General features: G+C 33.3%; 2 protein-coding genes across 2 annotated transcripts; one reads left to right on the top strand and one right to left on the bottom strand.

Annotated features, from left to right (window-relative positions):
• Positions 1-1060: 1060 nt before the first annotated feature.
• Positions 1061-7694, top strand: LOC110801010 (pectin acetylesterase 12-like). Its single transcript, XM_022006321.2, is given in 12 exon segments — positions 1061-1693; positions 2832-2914; positions 3386-3515; positions 3616-3689; positions 3852-4063; positions 4192-4252; positions 5119-5172; positions 5297-5374; positions 5483-5588; positions 5672-5817; positions 7200-7304; positions 7306-7694. Coding segments are annotated over 12 exon segments (1350 nt in total). The 5' UTR covers positions 1061-1503; the 3' UTR covers positions 7417-7694.
• Positions 7695-16931: 9237 nt separating this feature from the next.
• LOC110801016 (transcription factor MYB61) lies at positions 16932-19131 on the bottom strand. The gene is made up of 3 exons (XM_022006328.2): positions 18762-19131; positions 18373-18502; positions 16932-18283 (listed from the first exon to the last, which is right to left on the bottom strand). Exons 1-3 carry the CDS (start codon positions 18892-18894, stop codon positions 17116-17118), a joined length of 1431 nt encoding a protein of 476 aa, XP_021862020.2. The 5' UTR covers positions 18895-19131; the 3' UTR covers positions 16932-17115.
• Positions 19132-19604: the final 473 nt, after the last annotated feature.

Raw genomic sequence — 19604 nt, 5'->3', positions numbered from 1 at the left:
TTAAATAAATTATGTAAATAGTCTAAGGTTTTGTTTTGTTCGACTTATTTTGACTTATTTCAGATAAAATAAGTTTGGATTAGTTCAGATAAGTTTATATAAGTTCAGAAGAAAAAAAAAAAGTTTATTTCAAACATTCTTATACACAAATAATTTATCGAAAATAATAAAGGTTGCAACATGCGACCTTTAAGCAGTATCACAATGATGACATGATATGTTTATGTGTCATGATTTAAATTGGAAACTAAAATATTTAACTTGTATTACCTCCGTTTCTGAAAGTTCTTTGCGCCTTGGAAACGTGTCCAAAGTATGAAAACTTTGACTGTTATAAATTCTCAATGTTATATACGTCAAAACGTTACATGTAAAAATCTTGTTAGATTGGTCTCGGTATGCTTTTTCAGAATATCAACTTTTTATAATTTTTTCACATACAAATTTAGATATGTTAGTAGTTAAATATTGCATTGGACTCCATTCAAATAGTAACTGCAAAAAACTTTATGAAACGGAGTTAGTACAACCTATTATACATGTCACATAAAAAGGTAGGAAAATCTTAATATTCTAATTTGTTTTCTTCTTTATATCGACTACCTTATTTACATGTTTTCATAGTAAAAATATTGCATTGATAAAAATATTTTGATGACGCGTAACCTACGTGGCGCCTATACGTACCAATTAAACTGCGACACGTAAGATTACGACAACTAACTATTGTCGCAACTTGCGACCTCTATCATCACCCTAAGTTTATTTCAGTTAAAATAAGTTTATTTCAGATAAAATAAGTTCAAATAAGTTCAGTTAAATTCAGATAATAAAGATTCAAACAAAATAAGTCCAATAAAATGAAACATAAGAAATTAAAGTTGAATAAAAAGGGAAAAAGTATTTTGTGAACAAGAAAATGCCTTTGCAATAAACAGAGTAAAACTTTCAACATCATTTATTAAAACTATCTTTATTCTGTTTGCAAACCTATCAATAGGTTGAATTATTAAAATTAATTTTTCCAAAAAAGTTTTAGTGAGTGCTACTTTAATTTTGTTTATAAATAAATAATAGCATGCTCAAATCTTTAACAACATTACCAAGATCCTCCCTTAGTACTATCTCTGTGTCTGACTCTCTCCCCAGTCCGCCTCTGTTAAATCTCACCCTAAAACACGGATCTAATAGATTCCTCAATTTTTTTATTTTTATATTTTTAATCCAAAAATATTCATTCCTTACTTCACTCTAAATCCTACTCCAAAAAAAACATTCACACTTAAAACCCAATTATTTTTTGTCAGAATTTGGTAATAAATCTTTTTGATTCATTGTATCATAATCCTGAATTCCTGATACATTTCCATATCTGGGATTAATTCCAGCAATTTTTTTTGATACATTTTTTCTGGGTATATAAATTCTTGAGCTGCTTTTACATAAATTCCAATTGTACTAGTACATTTTAATCAATCAAAGAAACAAAAACTTTGGGAAAAGATGGATTTTGGGAAATGGGTATTTCTGGGTTTGGTTTGTTTTGGGACATTATTGGATTTTGTTAAAGGATTTGATTATGCAAATGTGAGTCACATTTCATTTTTGGAGTCATATGAAGTTTCTGATGCTGTTCCTCAACCTCTCATGGTTCCTCTTACTCTCATCAATGGTGCTGATTCCAAAGGCGCTGGTAAAAATCTTCTACTCTTATGAAGTTTCTTTCAAATTCTTGTAGAAGTAATTTTATTTTGTTGAACTGAAAATCTTGCTTGGGTTTGGTTATGTTTAGTATTTTATTGGTTGTGGATTGTAGATCTTTGCTTGTTTTGCAGAAATGAGGAAACATTTTATTTTGTTTGTGGTATTGGATTGGTGAGAACTGAGAATTTTATCAGCACAGAAAATACTTGAGAAGAGTGAAATTTAAAGCTTAAGATGAGAATTAATGGTTTAAATTTGAATTGTGATTTGTTAAATATTAAAATGGTGTGTTCGTTCTGACTTCTGACTTCTCCATTAATGTAACATACAAGTCATTTAATGAGCCTTATAGTATAAACATAAGCTTCTGTGTGACCTTCATGTTGTACCCTTTTATCCGCAGAATTGTTTTTTGATGTTTTTAGTTCAAAAATCATGTAGATTGAGTTATGGGTTATAGTATTATACATACTCAGTTGCCCACTATGCAGGACTCCATTGAATATGATGATTGCGACTCTGATATTCGCAGTATTTACAATGATTTGTATGCGTGTGCTGTGTGCTATGTGCTATGTGCTATGTGCTATGTTCATCAATAGGACCTGCTTGTTTCTGTAGTAATTCGAAAAGTATGGTCTAATCTGAAGTGAAATTCGGGCTTTTATGGATATTTAAGGTCGAAACGAACAGTCTGAGTAACATAATTTGATGCATCATGCCATCATGGTAAACGACGATTCATGTTAGCCGACCCCAAATCATTTTGGGATTAAGGCTTTGTTGTTGTTGTTGTTGTTGTTGTTGTTGTTGTTGTTGTTGTATGCCCTCATGGTAAGGTGGTAATGGTAAAAAATCTGACCCATTCTGTTTTGATGTATTTGATTGTAGTTTTCTATCTTCTTTTCACTTTTAAATTCCACTCAAGAAAGCTCCATGTCAACGTATTGGCATAGACGCATATTATCGAATTATCCATAAATAATCTGCTATTGAATCATTGTCCTCCTTTTTGTAAATACAGGTTATTGATTTTAGTCTTTAGTTGTTTACTTCAAGTTTGCTTGGACTTCATGCTTAATCATAACACACTCTAACTTGTGTTTGTGATGTCTTTACTTTTGCAGTTTGCTTGGACGGAACATTGCCGGCTTATCATTGGGATCGTGGATTTGGGTCAGGTGCCAATAGTTGGCTCATTCAATTAGAGGTGTGTAGTAATTAGATGAATTATATTGCAGTTCTATCTAAAAATGTTCATGGTCTATGTAATTAGATGACATCCTAAGGAAGATGAAAAGGCTGTTAATTTCTTGCACACAGATTATCTTAGTAATGACTGGTATAGATACTTCTTATCTATATACTTACGGAAAATGGATAACTGTTCCTCAAAAAAAGAAATGGAAAACTGTTCTTCAAAACTTAATGATTGACCAGATGTAATTTGAAAAACAAGTGAATTGTGATTGTAAAGGAAATTTTTGAATAAGTGGTTCTAGGATGTTACTCTCATTTTTATTCTGAAACCCCTGGTCTGCAACTGTTGAATGTGGTTGGAATTTATATTCTGCATGTTGCACAGTAATTAGGTGTTCTCAATCCTTATGCTTAGTTTGGTTCTTAAGTAGTTGTTGTTCTCTTAATGGTTGTTTAACTTCAAGTTTGCCATTTTCTGCAGGGTGGAGGTTGGTGTAATAATGTTAGAACATGTGTCTACAGAAAAACGACTCGACGTGGGTCGTCTAAATATATGGAAAAGCAATTAGCATTTACAGGACTATTAAGCAATAAGGCAGAGGAAAACCCAGGTCTTGATAATTTTCTACCTGTTCTAACCTCACCTTATTATTATGATCTTTGGCATCTGTGACAAAACATCTTACAAAAGGTTGCCATAAAAATGTGCAGATTTTTTCAACTGGAATAGAGTAAAGCTTCGATATTGTGATGGCGCCTCTTTTGCCGGAGAAGGCCAGGACGAGGTCAGTTCACTTCCATTCAAACTATCTTGAATCAATTGCAACAATTATTCCTTAATGGAAATAAACTTGTTAAGAGAATCACTTCGTTTGAAAAAACAAAGCAAAATATTTCCCATTTTCCTCTTCAAGCTTGTGAATATAATTAGTTTCAATTATGTGTAGGCACACCAAATGTTTTTTAGAGGTCAACAAATATGGTCAGTTGCCATGGAAGAATTCATGGGGAAAGGAATGCGTAATGCTGACCAGGCTCTTCTTTCCGGATGTTCTGCTGGCGGTCTAGCATCTATATTGCACTGTGATGAGTTCCGAGACTTATTCACAGGACACACAAAAGTGAAATGCCTGAGTGATGCAGGATTATTCCTTGACGCGTAAGTAACTGTTATTGTTATCATTCTTTTTGATGCTTGTTAAATTGATGCTACTGTTGTCGGAAACTGTAACTTTTTACAAGAGAAATGGTCACTTTAGGTATGTTATTAACATTTTGGCTTTTCAGAATGGACGTCTCGGGTGGACACACGTTAAGAGACTTCTACCATGGTGTGGTGACTTACCTGGTAAGAAAACCAAATTTCAAATTTGTTGAAGTATTGGTTTTTGGGATAGAGTTCTTAGTTAGTTAGACACTTGAGTCTTGCGACATTTTAAGTTCAGTACAAATGTTGATATCAAGTACTCCCTCCGTCCCAAAATTATAGTTCTATTTTCTATTTGGCGCGTTCCAAATTTATAGTCCTGTTTTCTTATTTGGACATTACTTTTCCCACTTTCCCTTACACTATATTCCACTTTCCCATACACGTTCCCACTTTCTCATACACTATATTGCACTTTTCTTAAAACCCGTGTTTTTAGTCAAACAGGACTATAATTTTGGGACGGAGGGAGTAATACTGTAATAGTGTCTTCATAAGATCAGCGCACTATGATCGTGTTTATTGTCAGTAATTACTGTTGCTCTTGCTGTCCTGTATTCAAAGCGACAATTCGGGATATAATGGTTGGTAAAAGTTTATATGCAATTAGGAATTCGGATCATGATATGTTGGAATGGAGGATTGGGAAATCATTTTTTGTTGCCTTACACAAGAATTGTGAATCTATGACACCTGACAGTGACAAGTTTAGAACAGGGATGTGCTTATAGTGAACCTTTTCTCTAAAACTTGGCAAGATGTTGCCTACATGAACATATCTCATTCATACCAAAAAGTCGTAGCATACTTATTCAACTTGGGTACTTCAAGATGAAAGGAATTCCATATAGGATGAGTTATATATATATGGGAAAACTACCACTAATACTTACTAGCATCACTATTGTTCTTCATATGTTGTTGAATATATTAAGATTATACTGTAGCAATTTCCGGGATGAATAATTCTCAGATGTAACGCTATTGTTGTATTTGTTTTCATGCAGGGTGTAGAGAAAAATCTGCCTTCTTCCTGTACTAAACACATGGATCCAACTTCGGTAATCTTTCTCCCAGTTCTTCAGACAATCTGTAGACATATAATCGAAGTTGAATTTCACAGTGCTAGTAATTTTTTGCCTGATTTTTTTTTACAGACCTCTTATTGTCTATGTCTCTTTGCAGTGCTTTTTCCCTCAGAATTTGATCGCCAACATCAAGACACCTTTATTCATTCTCAATGCAGCTTATGACGCGTGGCAGGTTTGCTGTTTGTTGATTTTATTTACATTACTTCGTAAATGAACTGGTATTAAGCGCTAAAATTTGTTAAGCAATATCAAATAGCTTATCTCTTGTAACTGAATTCAGGTTCAGGCTAGTTTAGCTCCAAAATCAGCTGATCCTCACCACCAATGGGATCAATGCAAAATGAACCACGCACGTTGTTCTGCATCACAAATGCACTTTTTGCAGAGTAAATTTCAAACTTTATGCCGCGTTTGTTTTTCGGCTCTTCTTTGTTAGTCTTCTCAAGTTTATCATAATCTATTGTTACAGGATTTAGAACTCAAATGCTCAATTCAATAAGGGGTTTCTCAAAGTCCAAATCAAATGGGCTATTCATTAATTCATGCTTTGCTCATTGCCAATCTGAGAGGCAGGACACATGGTTTGCTGATGATTCCCCTGTTCTCCAAAATAAGGTACTCGAATCTTTCAGTTTTTCCATTTTCGCGCACTATAATTGTTACAAAAGTTCTAACCAAACATGAATTTAGTTTGTAATCCTTTGATCAAGTCTTTAGGGATATTAACTAAAATTTATCATGATTTTTAGTTGTGTTATTTGCTGGATTATGAATCAATATCCGATGTTAGAAAGAGAATAACAAGTTCTGGAGGTGGGGGCTTAGTGTGGGGAAGGCTTGCATGTGCTGGTTTAAGAACGAATTAGTTAGCAAGGATTTGCAGAATAATACAAAAAGATGCCATGTTTTAGAACATAAGATTTGACTCTTATCTTATTGGTACTCCTTAAGGAACAAAAACACAAACATATTCAATTCCGTATTAGACTTTTCACAATTATTGACTTTGTGGACCAATTTGCTTAATATTGTATTCATTAGACAATAATAATGATTAAGTACTCAATCCGTGATCCTCTTCTACATACAAAATCAATGAGTAGTTTAATTCTACCCGGAAATCTGCTGGAAAAAGACATTCTTCTGATCATCATCCATTTACCAGTTTGTTTATCCACCTTTATTCTTTGCAAAGTTATCTTGTGTGTCAACGCTAGTTAGAGGTAAGCCGAATCTCGGACGTCCATCGGCAAGTTGTTTTAAGCCTAACCGAGGACTATGGACTTGTCAGATTAAACCAGAAACTGTCATAAATTCGAGGAAAATTAATAATCAATGCTTTACCCTTAGGGAGTGTTTGGTTTGGTGTAAAACGTTTTCATGAAAATTGCCAAAAAAAAAAAAAACCTTTTCATGAAAAACGACTTTCTCCTTTTCAATCATTTTAAGTTGTTTTGTTTGTCAAGGGATGGAAAACAAATTTCCGTAACTCATAGACTCACTCAAAGGTGAAAAAACCTTTTCCATTTGAAAAAAAGGAAAGGAAACCATTTTTCTTTTGAAAATTATTTTTCACTGAAAACGTTTTACACCAAACCAAACAGAGCCTTAGTTCCCATCAATTTTCACCCATTTTTATTTTTCTCCCTTGTTTTTCCCTTTTTCTATGAATTTTCTTGTAGGGAAACAAACAAAGGGAAACTAGTTTGAAATTATGTTTTTCCTTTGGAAAATCAATTTTCACTGAAAACGTTTTACGCCAAACCAAACGGTGCCTTTAGATGAAAATCTCACTAGTCTTGTTTTTCTTTTATGTTTTTTGCCATAACTCACATACTTGTTTTTCTTCTAGGGAAACAAACAAAGGGAAACCCTAAACCCTAGTCTTGTTTTTCAAACATTATAGTTTCCACTTCATTTTGCTTACATTTCTAAAATAACAAGTTACCTTACAAAATCCTGTGTTTTTTTTCCCTGATGTAAAAATGATTTTGCAGCCTGTTGCAATAGCTATTGGTGACTGGTACTTCGACAGAGCGGGAGTTAAATTCATCGATTGTGCATACCCTTGTGACAATACTTGTCACAACTTGATATTTCGATGATACAGATTCATCTTCAGTACCAGTAGCTTCATCCAACTTACTGATTCATTACAACAATGTATCTCTGCTGTTATTGCTGCTGCTCGTTGAAGTCGTCACTGTAATTTGACTATCGTTCAATTATCAGCAATAATAAGATCCAAGGTTTGATTATGGGGAGCCTATAATTTGGCTCACCAAATTGTATTCTTTAGAATGGTTGCCTTAATATTTTGCAACCATAGAGTGTATTTTTTAGTAATTTTTACCAGATAGCCAGATTTCGGCATAATGTCAGAATCTGTAGGTGTACTTGTATGTTTGAGGATTCGAAACTACAACATTGTTGTGAAAATATATCCATAATTAGGAAATGAAATTTAGTGCTTAATCTTGGCCACTAATCAAGAGATTATCCAGCAGGAATTTTATCTTTTTTTTTTTTTTTTTTTTTGTGTGTGTGTTAATCTACTTTTAAACAGATTATGTCAGAGATATGAACTCCTAATTTGACTGGAGGCAAAAATCCAATCAGTTCTAACAACTTCACAGCAAATTATTCTCTCATTGCTTGATTCATGTCCGTGGAAATGAATGCATGAATCATTGTCCTAGACTAATTTTTTTGGTGCAAATGAGCCACAAGGGCGGAGATGAGAATCGATCCCAGAATCACCTGGAATCGGGATGGAAGCTCAAACCAATTGAGCTATCCATTACTCTCATTGTCATAGACTAATTGAGCATATTTATCACCCTCTTAATTTAGGGTTTTAGACTTATGGAATATAGTCATATACCCTTAACTGTAGCATCAAAGAAGATACTTTACCGGCCTTCCTCCGCCATTGGAAGATAGTCTCATTTTCCATTTTGGTTCGTCCTTGAAGATTTGCTCTGTTTTTAATCCGTTCTCAAACTTTTGTTCAATAATAGGGAGTAAATATTGTAATTAACCTAGTACTCTTAGGAGGTGTTTGGTTATTAAAGACTTGTAGGAAAAAAGAGCTTTTTAAAGTTAATTAGAGGGTTGAAGGGAGTGATTGGTATGATAAGTTTGGAAAAGAGTCTTGGGATGAAAAAGCTAATTTTGAAAAGATTAATATAGGAGCTTTTATTAGAGGTTTGAAGAAGTGGGTGGTAAATGCCAACTTTGTTTTAATATTGTCTAAAACTACAACCTTTGATAACCTACATCATTCTATTTCGATATCCTTAATGGTCAATTTAGACATTAAACAACTAACTGTTAATTTACCGAACACTTTGCACAAATAACAATTCAACCATCTAATCAATCTCACTAATACAAATATCTAACAGCTAACAGGTAGTCAAACCAACTAATCGCTAACAAGTAACACCTAATAACTTCGTATCAAACATGACCTTAGTGACCTACAAATTAGTGGCACATCATTTGATTGTGAGCTTTGTGACAAGTGAACAATGCTAATTACTAAAATTTCAACAATATGCACCAAAAGTCTACTAATGTTCACTTTGGTAAGCTTTTACGTACGTAATAGATAGCAACTTCTTCAAAGATGTGTCCCTTGAGTCGTATTAAACACTCAAATACCAACATATTACCTCGAAAATATAGAACATAGAACGATACATACATATTAGTTTCGTTAACTATACCATACGAAGTATCATTTCATTTTTTTTTATATCAACACGGGGTGTTATGATTCCGTACTCATATCCGTACATGTATCCATACACGTATTTATCCTTCTCTTTAACCTATAACACCTCCCTATGGCTAAAGATGGCCGTGTGTCGGGCCGAGCCCACGAGCCTTTCCGGGTTCGGACCCATTACCGGCCCACGTTGTATCATGACGGGCTGGGCCGGACCAAAGTTCAAAACATGACCCGGGCCCAATCCAAGCCCACAAGCTTTTGTGTCGGGCTGACCCATCGTGCCTAAGGCTAATTTTACTAAATTTGGCGTAATTGCCATTTCGCGTCGAGTCGTGTCTTGCCGTGCTTCTTCCAAAAAATTAATCCTCAAGCCTGATCCACGACTTCGTGCCCGTGTCGAGCAGTGCTTTTTTTTTTTGTGCTCGGATCGGGCCGGCCAGAGCCATCTTTACCTACGGCCACCGGCAAACGTAGCTAAAAAGAACAAGAACAAGACAGGTAATTGAAAGATTTAACAATGATACAAACACAGCTAGCAAAGTCTTGGAACAAAAGAAAAGATAGCTGAACCGCCCTAGCCTAATGATTTAATCGATCTCTTCATTCAATTCCTAGCCAAATAAATAGTGGAAAATCAATATATTTAATTTGATTCTTGCTATAATAATAATGATAAATAAAATAAAATAAAATAAAATAATTAATTGTAGTATTATATTTTATCCTTTATGTACAAGTTTGCATTGAAGTTATTATGTAGGACCTTAAACAAAAGAACATGAATGATCCAATAATTTGGTTCACATGGGAGCTCAATCAACAAAGACAAAAACTTATGTACATTCATGCATATTCTATTAATTATTTTAATTATATGCTTTTATACTTGTATAATATGTAATCTTTCTTTTATGATATTCATATAACCTCCAATATGATAATGATAATACTCATTTGCAGATTCTTGTAAGATACCGTCTGACAATTACTCTGTAGTTAACTGACAAAAATCATGAAAAAATCACCGTACAATCATCTGATCCTCCTATCCAGCTAGGTAACTTAGCCAGTTTACTACTCTGTATTCTGTATTAAGTTATAATCAAGCAGTTTAGTAAGTATTAAACAGTTTATTTAGTAAGTGTCAAACGGTCTGACAGAGACTAACCGATATTAATATAGGGTAACATCCAATAAGATATTGTATGGGACTTGGTGTATGTGGGTGCACGTGGGCATACGCAAGTTCAAAGTCCAAAAGTGAGGTCCGTATGACCCCATATACCCTTAATTTGAAAGGGACATCCTCAACTCAACCATCATTCTCCCTCATCTCTTCCCTCCTCTTTTGTCAATTTCATGTACGGAACCGCCTCTCTCCTTGGAGGGTTGTCACTCTTCTCATTTTTAGCATCTTAGAAAGAGGGTTAAATTTGTGTATTGGGCCTATCGGCATTAATTGTTTGTTGGTTCAGTAGTGATTGGGGTTGAATTTATTAGGGAGAACAGTGTTCGATTATCTGCAATAACAATTGGAAGGGAACTGAAACCTAACCACCCAAAACTCGCCTCGAATCCGAATACTAACACAAAAAAAAAAAAAAAAAAAAAAAAATGTGTATTAGCGGTATGATAGGAAACAAGCTTAGATTAATTAATGTAAAATGTTATTGGAGATTCTAGTTCGATTAGTAAAGAGTAAGAAAGCCTAGTTTTAAAAATGTATGGTGAATTAGTAGGGTAAGGGTTTCGCCTTTTGAAATTGACCAGTACGTTAATACAAAAAGAAAGTGGATATAAGTAATATGAGTTTTAACTATTACATTTTAATTTGTATATTTTCATTGGCACCCTAGTTGTCAATTTGTTTATTGGACATAACTAAGTTGCTAAATGTCATTTGAATTTGCAATCACCATTTGATTGGAAGATGTATAAGTGAGTTGCATTGTGGTCCTTAAAACGTTGAAGGTTAATCATGGGGCCTATTCTCCATATAAATGCATTCATCAATTTACCTTTCAATGTCCTTGTTTACAAATAAGTTGAGTGACCGCACATAATATGTTACATGATCCGTACCAGTCAAAACGATTTGTATTTAATTTGTAAACGAGTTTATTTCTATTAACGTGATTAATTTGGTAATTTCCCATGCATCATCAATAACTAATTGAGATACTAAAGGGTATTACCGTAATTGTATATGTATAACATGTGTCGCTTGTATATATGTTTATAAATGATGTGGATTAGGGGAATTGCTACTAGAACTGGCAAATGGGTTGTTAATTTGGATCAGGTCATTTCGTGTCGGGTCATCTTGGATCACTTTCACTTTAGATCGGGTTCAGGTATGGACCTGGTCCATCCGGGTTTCGGGTTTTGAGTTAAGTTCGATTTTTTAATGGTTGGATTGGGTTGGATCGGGTTGGATTTGTGTCAAGACTTTGGGTCAATGTCGGATTTGGTTATTATCGGTTCGGTTTATATCGGATCGGATCATATCAGATTGATTTTTTTCGGATTAGATCGGGCTTTTCATATTTCAAGTTTTGATTTGGCCAATTCGCTTTAGATTTGGTCATTATTCATAAAATTTTCAATTATTTTTAATATTATTTCTATGTAACAATATTTCTTACAAAATAATTAAGGGAAAAGCGTATACGGTTCGAGTACTGGTTTACTGTATGAGAATTTTAATAAACGATATTCACATTATTACAAGTGATAATTTAGGCGACTTTAGTCTTCTACTAATATATATTCGAGAAGACGAACATGAAACATGAAATATGGACAAATATAATAATATATATTAGTGACTAATAAAAGACTATCACAATTTAGTAAAGTAACCAGTATTTGTGACCAAACTCTTGCATTGTGTCATAGATAGTATGTGGTTATTAATGATGATGGTGATAATAATAATCATTTAATAATAATAAAAGTTAAAAAAATGTGTTATTTAGTTTAAACTATTGATAAATTTGAGTTGTTCTTCGATTCGGATTGGTTTCGGATCTTCGGTTCGGATCGGTTACGGGTTGATATAAATTTTACAGTTACGGTTTGGGTTACTTCGATTCCGGATGAAGATTGGTTCGGGTAAATTCAGTTCAGATCGATTCGGGTATCAGGTCATTTCGGGTTAAATCAATTTCGGATCTGTTTTGGTTCGGGTAATTTCGATTTCGGAATGATATTGGATCGTCATTTCGGGTCAAAATCGGGTAATAAATCGGATCATTCAGGTCGGATCAATTTTTCCAGGTCTTGTTGCTACAATATTTAGTTAGCTAAGAACATTTCGGATTTTGTTGCTAATTAATTACCAATTCAAATTACAGTAGACATGACAATTAATTTTGAGAACCCTACAATGATTATGAGCTTTTCTCTCTTTCTTGCACAAAACTGTGCATGATACCATACTACAGAAATTTACAACAACTTTAAAGATCCTCAATTTAGATAGCAAAATCTTTGTTGCATCATGCAAGTTGCAATTAGTAAGTAAAATCCTTACATTAGAATTATTATTACTATTATGATTAGGTTAATGTCAACATGTGACGTGTTCTAATGACAACCTTAATTGTATCCCAAATGAAATAATTAATGGGGAACAAGAAATTACATGTACCAACAAATTATCATGTAATTGCCCCCTCGAATGCCAGAAAGTTCCTTAGAAAACTTTTTACAAAAACCCTAGCTATTACTCCGTATTAGTAATCAAGAAAGAAGTAGGTCTCCCTTTGTGTCCTAATAAAGTAGACCTCCTTATCACTCCTAGGTACAAGTGGACCTCTCAGAGAATTACCTAAAGAGAAAAGTCCGATGATAAAATTAAACCCGCTTAAATATTTAAAACGCTGAAAATGTATATCAAGTTGAAATTCGGAATAAAATCCGAGAAACTAGTTGCAAAAACTTCTTGACTAAATTAATTGAAAATCGATCTAACTTGGCTTGGGACTGAGCGGAAATGAATTGGCCAGGTGGATCTGTATCGAATCCAAATTCATAACCCGTCTAGAACAGACTTGACAAATCCGATGATCAAAACCTGCTTAAAAGAATGTTGAAAATGTAAGATATTCCGTACTCCGTACCTAATATCAAGTTGAAATTCGGAATAATCCGAAGACATAAATAAAAATAATTCGAAAATCGATGATTAGACAAGTGTAGGTAAAAGTATGGATGAATTATTCCATCACTTGACTTTACAAGACAAGCATGATATATTGATATGTAAAACATGTACGAAGTAGAATTGTAAAGTGACATAGAATTGTAAAGTCACATTGTTGGCAACTTGGCATAGCATAGCATATAGTATGGGAGCATGAAAGAAATTAATAATAATAATAATACTAGTATATAGTTTGCAGCCCCTAAAAATGGCATGATAATAAAAGCACAATAATGGTAACAAGAGTGCATAAATATAGATGACAAAATTGTTCTAGACATATTTCTACTGCATGATGCAAGCCTATATACAGAAGGGAGACAGCCACATAATTACATCAAGATTCCACACTATTATTTTTTATTTAATATTATATTATAGGGATTGAATTCCGGATAAAATGCTAAAAGATGTCAAATATTAGTAAATGACCATTTTCTATAAATTAATTCCCTTTTAAATGGTTGATTGAGTTGGCGGTTTGTTGGCGGACGGGAAAAATGATACTTTTACAAACTTATACTTCTTCGTTTCTACTTTCTACGAAGTATTTAAGTACGTGTAACAATTTGAAGTTTGCGCTATTCATACGCTAACTTTGACTCGATTTTTTTCGCTACCAACATATGAAATGAAAATGTTATGTTTAAAATGTTGTTGGATTAGTTACGACGAAAATTTCATAATATCATTTTTTATATATAAATTTTATTAATAGACTTTTAAAGAAATTAATGATCAAAATTGTGTATTGAAACGTACATGTGCAAATCAATATTTCAGTTAAACATAAATGAGAGTATTTTTACAAACTTATGCTGACGTGTATGATAGATTAAAACTTTTATACATAAAAAAAAAGGTTGTATTTCAATAATTTTGACGTCATCTAACATTTATTATCCACAAAATCGATCAACTTTAGGGGTAGAAAAATGGAAGCAATTACAGTAAAAAAAATTTAGATGCGAAGCAATTACAGTAAATTTCAAAGGCCAAATAAGGGGTAAATTGACATTTCAATAGGGAACATCTGAAAAATTGGGACCCACTAATCAAATATTTTTAATGGACTTAAAATAGAAATGTAGGCAGTACCTTTATAAATTATGCTTACATATACAATAGATTAAAAAAAATTTAAGAAAACTTGACGTATTTAAGAAATTTTGACATAGAATACGTCAATTTGAAGAGGTAAAAGTAGTCGAAAGCAATTAAAATTTCAATGGCTAATTAAGGGGGTAACATAGACATTTCCATAGGGAACATATGTATAATTGGGACCCACAAGTCAAAATATTTTGATGATCAAAATTTCTTGGTAGAAGCATATGTTAGTGTTATCTTGTGTTTAACATAATTATAATTTGGAAGTTTCCTAGAGATTGTAAGAGCAACATATACTTACTTCCTCCGTTTCAAAAAGATCTTTACACTTACTATTTGCACGGACTCCGGTGCAATGTTTGACCGTTCATATATCCAATTATGTATGGAAAAAAATTATAAAAAATTAATATTCTCAAAATGAATAACGAGACAAATCTAACAAGATCTTACATGTAACATTTCGATGTATACAATAGTGGAAATTTACGGTCAAAGTTTTCATACTTTGGACACATTTTCCAAAGCGTAAAGAACTTTCTGAAACGGAGGTAGTATATGTTAAGAGGACACTATTGATTTATCCCATATACCATACCACTTTGAGGGGCCAAATGAAAGAATACAAAACTTGTTAATGAGGGAAGATTTATAATCCAGCAATGTCCACGTACATCTCCATTGTATTTGAATGTCACAACTTAGAAATGTACTTGATATTTTTGGGAAGTTACTACTTCTTGTCCGTTCCTTCGTTCGTATTTAGTTGTCATTTTGTTTTATGAATATCTATTCTTTTTACATACTGTCTGACAATGTCTAATGGTATGTATGTCGGTTGTGTAAGGAATGGTGATCGATATGACATGGTCTGAATTACCTGACATTTAGTATCTGAAATTAACCGTTGATGCGATGATAATATAATGTCAAACGTTGTAATATTGACTACAGCTCTAAAAGTATTGGTTTTATACAAAATGTTTTAAGAAAATTATTGGAATTTGGATGAAATGAGAATAGCTAATTTTCTACATTCGAGTATTCAACCATCTCTTTTCTATTCTTAACAAATCCTTTCAATAAATTTTGTTAAACAATGCATTACTTAACTTGCTTAACCAATGATTATGACTATACTAACTAAATCAATACAAATTTCCTACAGGGAAATTAAAAGGAATAATTGACGTCAACAATACTAACTACGGATGGTCCACTTTAAAAGGTCATAACTTTTGATTAACTCAAGACGAACTCAGCTTTTCCCTGATTAAGCATGTTAATTATGCATGAGGATCATCTTGTGATGACATAACTAAACATTGGGTCCATTCCGAGTTAATCAAATGTTAAGTTTTTTTTAAAGCATATCGCAAATTACAAGTGTAGAAACTTAAGAGGTAGCTATAAATTTTATGGTCATTGTCCCGTTATTTACTTAACTAGCAAGGGCCAAAAAGGTTGAAACACTTGATTATTTTCTGTTTGGATGAAAAGGCATTGTCTTTAAAGAGGTAAAAATAATTCTATCTTTTCCACGACTCATATGACTATGAGTTCTCATTCATTTGGAATGAGAAAAAGGTTAAAAGGTAAAAAATTGACAATTCTATATTGGAAATTTGGAACCACCCAAACAGGGTCTTATTAGATGGAGGGAAAAAAAGGCTGTCAAAAGAGTGAAAACTATCTCATCCTTGAGAGACAATGATAGACAACCATTCAAACATTATAGTTTATTTCTTCAAATTTGCTTCTACATTATCATCAATGGGCTCCCCTTCCCTTTCTTTTTAAGAATTTCTTCATGTGATTTAACGGCCCGGTAAATAGGAGGATTAGCGCTCACATGTTGTGTTATTGGGCCAATTTAAAGAATGTACGTAAGATGTCCGTAAAAAAAAGTTCATTATAGTATCAACAATTGTTACATATATGCCAAAGTACTTGTATTCAATTGACGTGACGTCGGTGACACACTGACACCAGTTTGATGGCATACGTATATATAGAGGCAAATCACAACTCAATCTATTCACGGATCATTATCATGTTAGTTGTGAGCTTGTATAATCTTAATTAGTGCACCTATTAGACATCATATCCTATCAATTTTGCAAAAAAATCACAAAGATTGTATCCTAAGTTAATAACTCAAATGCTTAGTGTAACAACTAATTAACAATTAAGGACCATTTTCATGAGAGTAAGAATGAAGATTGGGGTAAGTCACCATCATTTCCTCTCACTATCAACTTTTAAAATAGTTGAATCTAAGCACAATTTCACACACTCTTCTCTATTTTCCCTCCTCTCTCTCTCAGGACTCACCTCCGATTCGACCAGAGCTTTCAAATCGGGTATTCAAGTTGGATTCAGGTCGTATTCGTGTAAAAGATTAATCACATCTCGTGCATGATTATACCTTGAAGAACAAAATAAACATATTTTACTCACAATATATAGTATAAAAATAATAATCAAATTAAAATTATAAAAATTAATAACATAACATAACACAATAATAAAATAATAATAATTCACACAAATATTCCATTAATCCCCCCTTAAAAAGTCATGTTGACTCATGTATATGATCCTATTTACAATATGCAAAATCAAATTTATAATTAGAAAATAAAAAATAAAAATAAAAATAAAAAAACCCCTCTATATAGCACACAATTCACTTTAGGAGAATCAAGAACAAGAAGAAGAGGAATAATTAAGAAAAATCGAAATTATAATTATAATTATAAATATAAATATATTTAATCTTCCCTTTTTTAAAAATAAATTCCTCCTTTTCTTTTTTCTTTTTTCCCGCCTCCTATTTTTTTTCTTTTTAATTTTGAGCTCAGAAAATCTGACCAAATGCTTCAGCAAGCCGTTGTAAATCCTTGTTATACATATCAGTACCGTGGAAACTCGACATCGGCGGCGGCAACGACGGTGACGGCTGCCATGACGACGGACTTGTGAAGGGCATTAGTGTTGCTTCTGTCTTAATATCACCATATACATTAGTAGTATTACTACTACTTGTTTGATGATGATGATGATGATGATGTTGAGATGCTAATAATAATGGTGTTGTACTTTGTAAATACTCTGACCATTTAATCTCTTCTGGATTATTACCATCTAATCCAATATTATTAGTACTGTTAATCTGAATATCATCTTTGTTGGACTTATTACCAGGAGAATTAGCATGATGATCAGTCAGTGTTGCCCATGAAAAACTGTCGAAAAACGAACCGTTGTTGTTGTTGTTGTTGTTGTTGTTGCCATTCAGATGATCACTTATGTTGTTGTTGTTGTTGTTGTTGTTGTTGTTGTTGTTGTTGGTAGTAGTACTACTACTCTCATGGCTTGTACTGGTGGTGGTGGAGGTGGAGGAGACATCCATGTGTTGATGATGATAGCCGTTATACGCCGCCTCGTCGGTGGTGGACATGAAAGGGATGATGGATGGCATCATGTTAGATGTGTACTGATGACAATGGTTGTTGTTGTTGTTGCTGTTGGTGTTGATGTTGTTGTCGTACGAGGTTCGAGAGGGTTGTTGGATTGATGAACCAAAGCATATAGCTTGGTTGTTCTGAAACCCGAACGACCCGTACAACGTATCAGGGAAGAACTCGTGTGTCGATAGCGGTGGTGGTGGTGGTGCTAGGGAAAATGTTGAAGAAGAAATGTTAACATTATTATTAGGCCTAGACAAAGACACCGATTTCGGGTCGTTAATGGCCTTATTAGTATTGTCATTGTTAATCATAGTGGAAACTGATAACTTATCAGTCTTTCTGTTGTTGTTGTTGCTGTTGTTGCTGTTGCTGTTGCTCGTGTTGTTGCTGTTGCTTGATTTCGCCTTCTCTTCTTCGATTTCGACTTCGGATAACGGTTTGTGGGTATTCGGGTCAATCCCTCTTTGCCTAAGCTTCTTCTTAAGGCAAGAGTTCCACAAATTCTTTATCTCATTGTCTGTTCTTCCTGGTAGCTGTGCTGCAATCTGAGACCACCTGTCAAAAAAAAAAAAATCACAATAATTTTTAGGAAAAATAACGTCAAAAATAAACAAATTGAATAAAAATGAGTGAAAATTATATACTTGTTTCCAAGAACAGCATGAAGTTCAACAATTAAATTCTCTTCTTCTTGTGAAAATGCTCCTCTTTTTAAATCAGGCCTTAAATAATTTATCCACCTTAGCCTGCAACTTTTCCCACACCTTTGCAGACCTGCACAATTTTATTTTTAAAAAAATTATTAACCCATATGGGTACTCCATTATACATTGTGATAATTGTACAATGATCATTCAACATAAACCAAAAAGTCATTAAATATGTATACAGTATCGCCTCCTACAAGAAGGCGATACTGTATACATTAACAGTATCGCCTCTAACAAAGAAGCGATACTGTTTTTTTCTGCTCCGTTGCTTAATTAAGCAACGGAACAGAAAAGAAACAAAAAAAAAACTAACTAAAAAGTACCTGCGAGTTTAGGTACGGAGCTCCAACAGCCATGGCCGTACTGAGTAATATGTCGAAGGAGCTTCTCGTCTTCTTCGGGAGACCATAGGCCTTTCCTTAGCTTCTGCTTATAGCAGCAAGAATGTCTTCCCATAAGTGTAGTTATTATTTCTTTCTATGCAATATAATGCACTTGCTTATGCTGATGTTCGAGAAGTTGATATCTCTGAAGCCTACAAACTTTGGCGGAACTTGATTTAACTTAATAATAATATGATTATATGACTACTTTCTTCCCCTAAAAAAAACTCAATTTTTTTTTTGGGTTTTGGTTTAAGGAGAGAGAGGGGAAAAAAGGAGAGATGACAAAGAAGGGTTGAGAAAATGAAGTGGCAGCTGGTAGGGAATCTTGGTTTATAGAAGGGCTTCAAGGGAGGAAAAGTCACATCTCAATTTGATGATTGAACTATTTCAATTTAAATTAATTTTTTTTAATTTTTGTTTTTAAAAAATTAATTTTAAAAAATTAATTTTAAAAAATTAATATAATACGCTCTTTGGTCCTTAGGATAATTTAACATACTATTTCTGGTAAGTTTGTTTTTCCTATAACAGTAGAACGTTCACTTAACACCAACCTTTTTTTGACCATAATCTAATTTTCATGTCGTTATACAATGTTCACTTAGCGTTGGGATGAAGGAAAACTTATCGGGATAGTACGTCTATTGAGTGGTCCTTTGGTTGAACGTAAGAATTATTTACATTTTACGTGAAGTTGTTTTCTCATACGAAGTGCAAATTGATATTTAGTTGATCATGATTTTTATTCTTTTGTAAAAAGTAGAACTTCGATAAAAACAC

Source organism: Spinacia oleracea, chromosome 4, assembly GCF_020520425.1.
Source record: "Spinacia oleracea cultivar Varoflay chromosome 4, BTI_SOV_V1, whole genome shotgun sequence".
Taxonomy (NCBI): Eukaryota; Viridiplantae; Streptophyta; class Magnoliopsida; order Caryophyllales; family Amaranthaceae; genus Spinacia; species Spinacia oleracea.
The sequence above is the reverse complement of the archived record's forward strand: the minus strand, read 5'-3'. Positions and strand labels throughout refer to the sequence as shown.

What these genes read in the sequence shown, in the direction of transcription:
- LOC110801016 (XM_022006328.2), bottom strand. Translation starts at nt 18,894, where the DNA reads ATGGGAAGACATTCTTGCTGCTATAAGCAGAAGCTAAGGAAAGGCCTA. An exon ending in CTCCGTACCTAAACTCGCAG is followed by an intron (nt 18,503 to 18,761) that starts GTACTTTTTAGT and finishes AAAATTGTGCAG; the next exon opens with GTCTGCAAAGGTGTGGGAAA. An exon ending in CATGCTGTTCTTGGAAACAA is followed by an intron (nt 18,284 to 18,372) that starts GTATATAATTTT and finishes TTTTTTTGACAG; the next exon opens with GTGGTCTCAGATTGCAGCAC.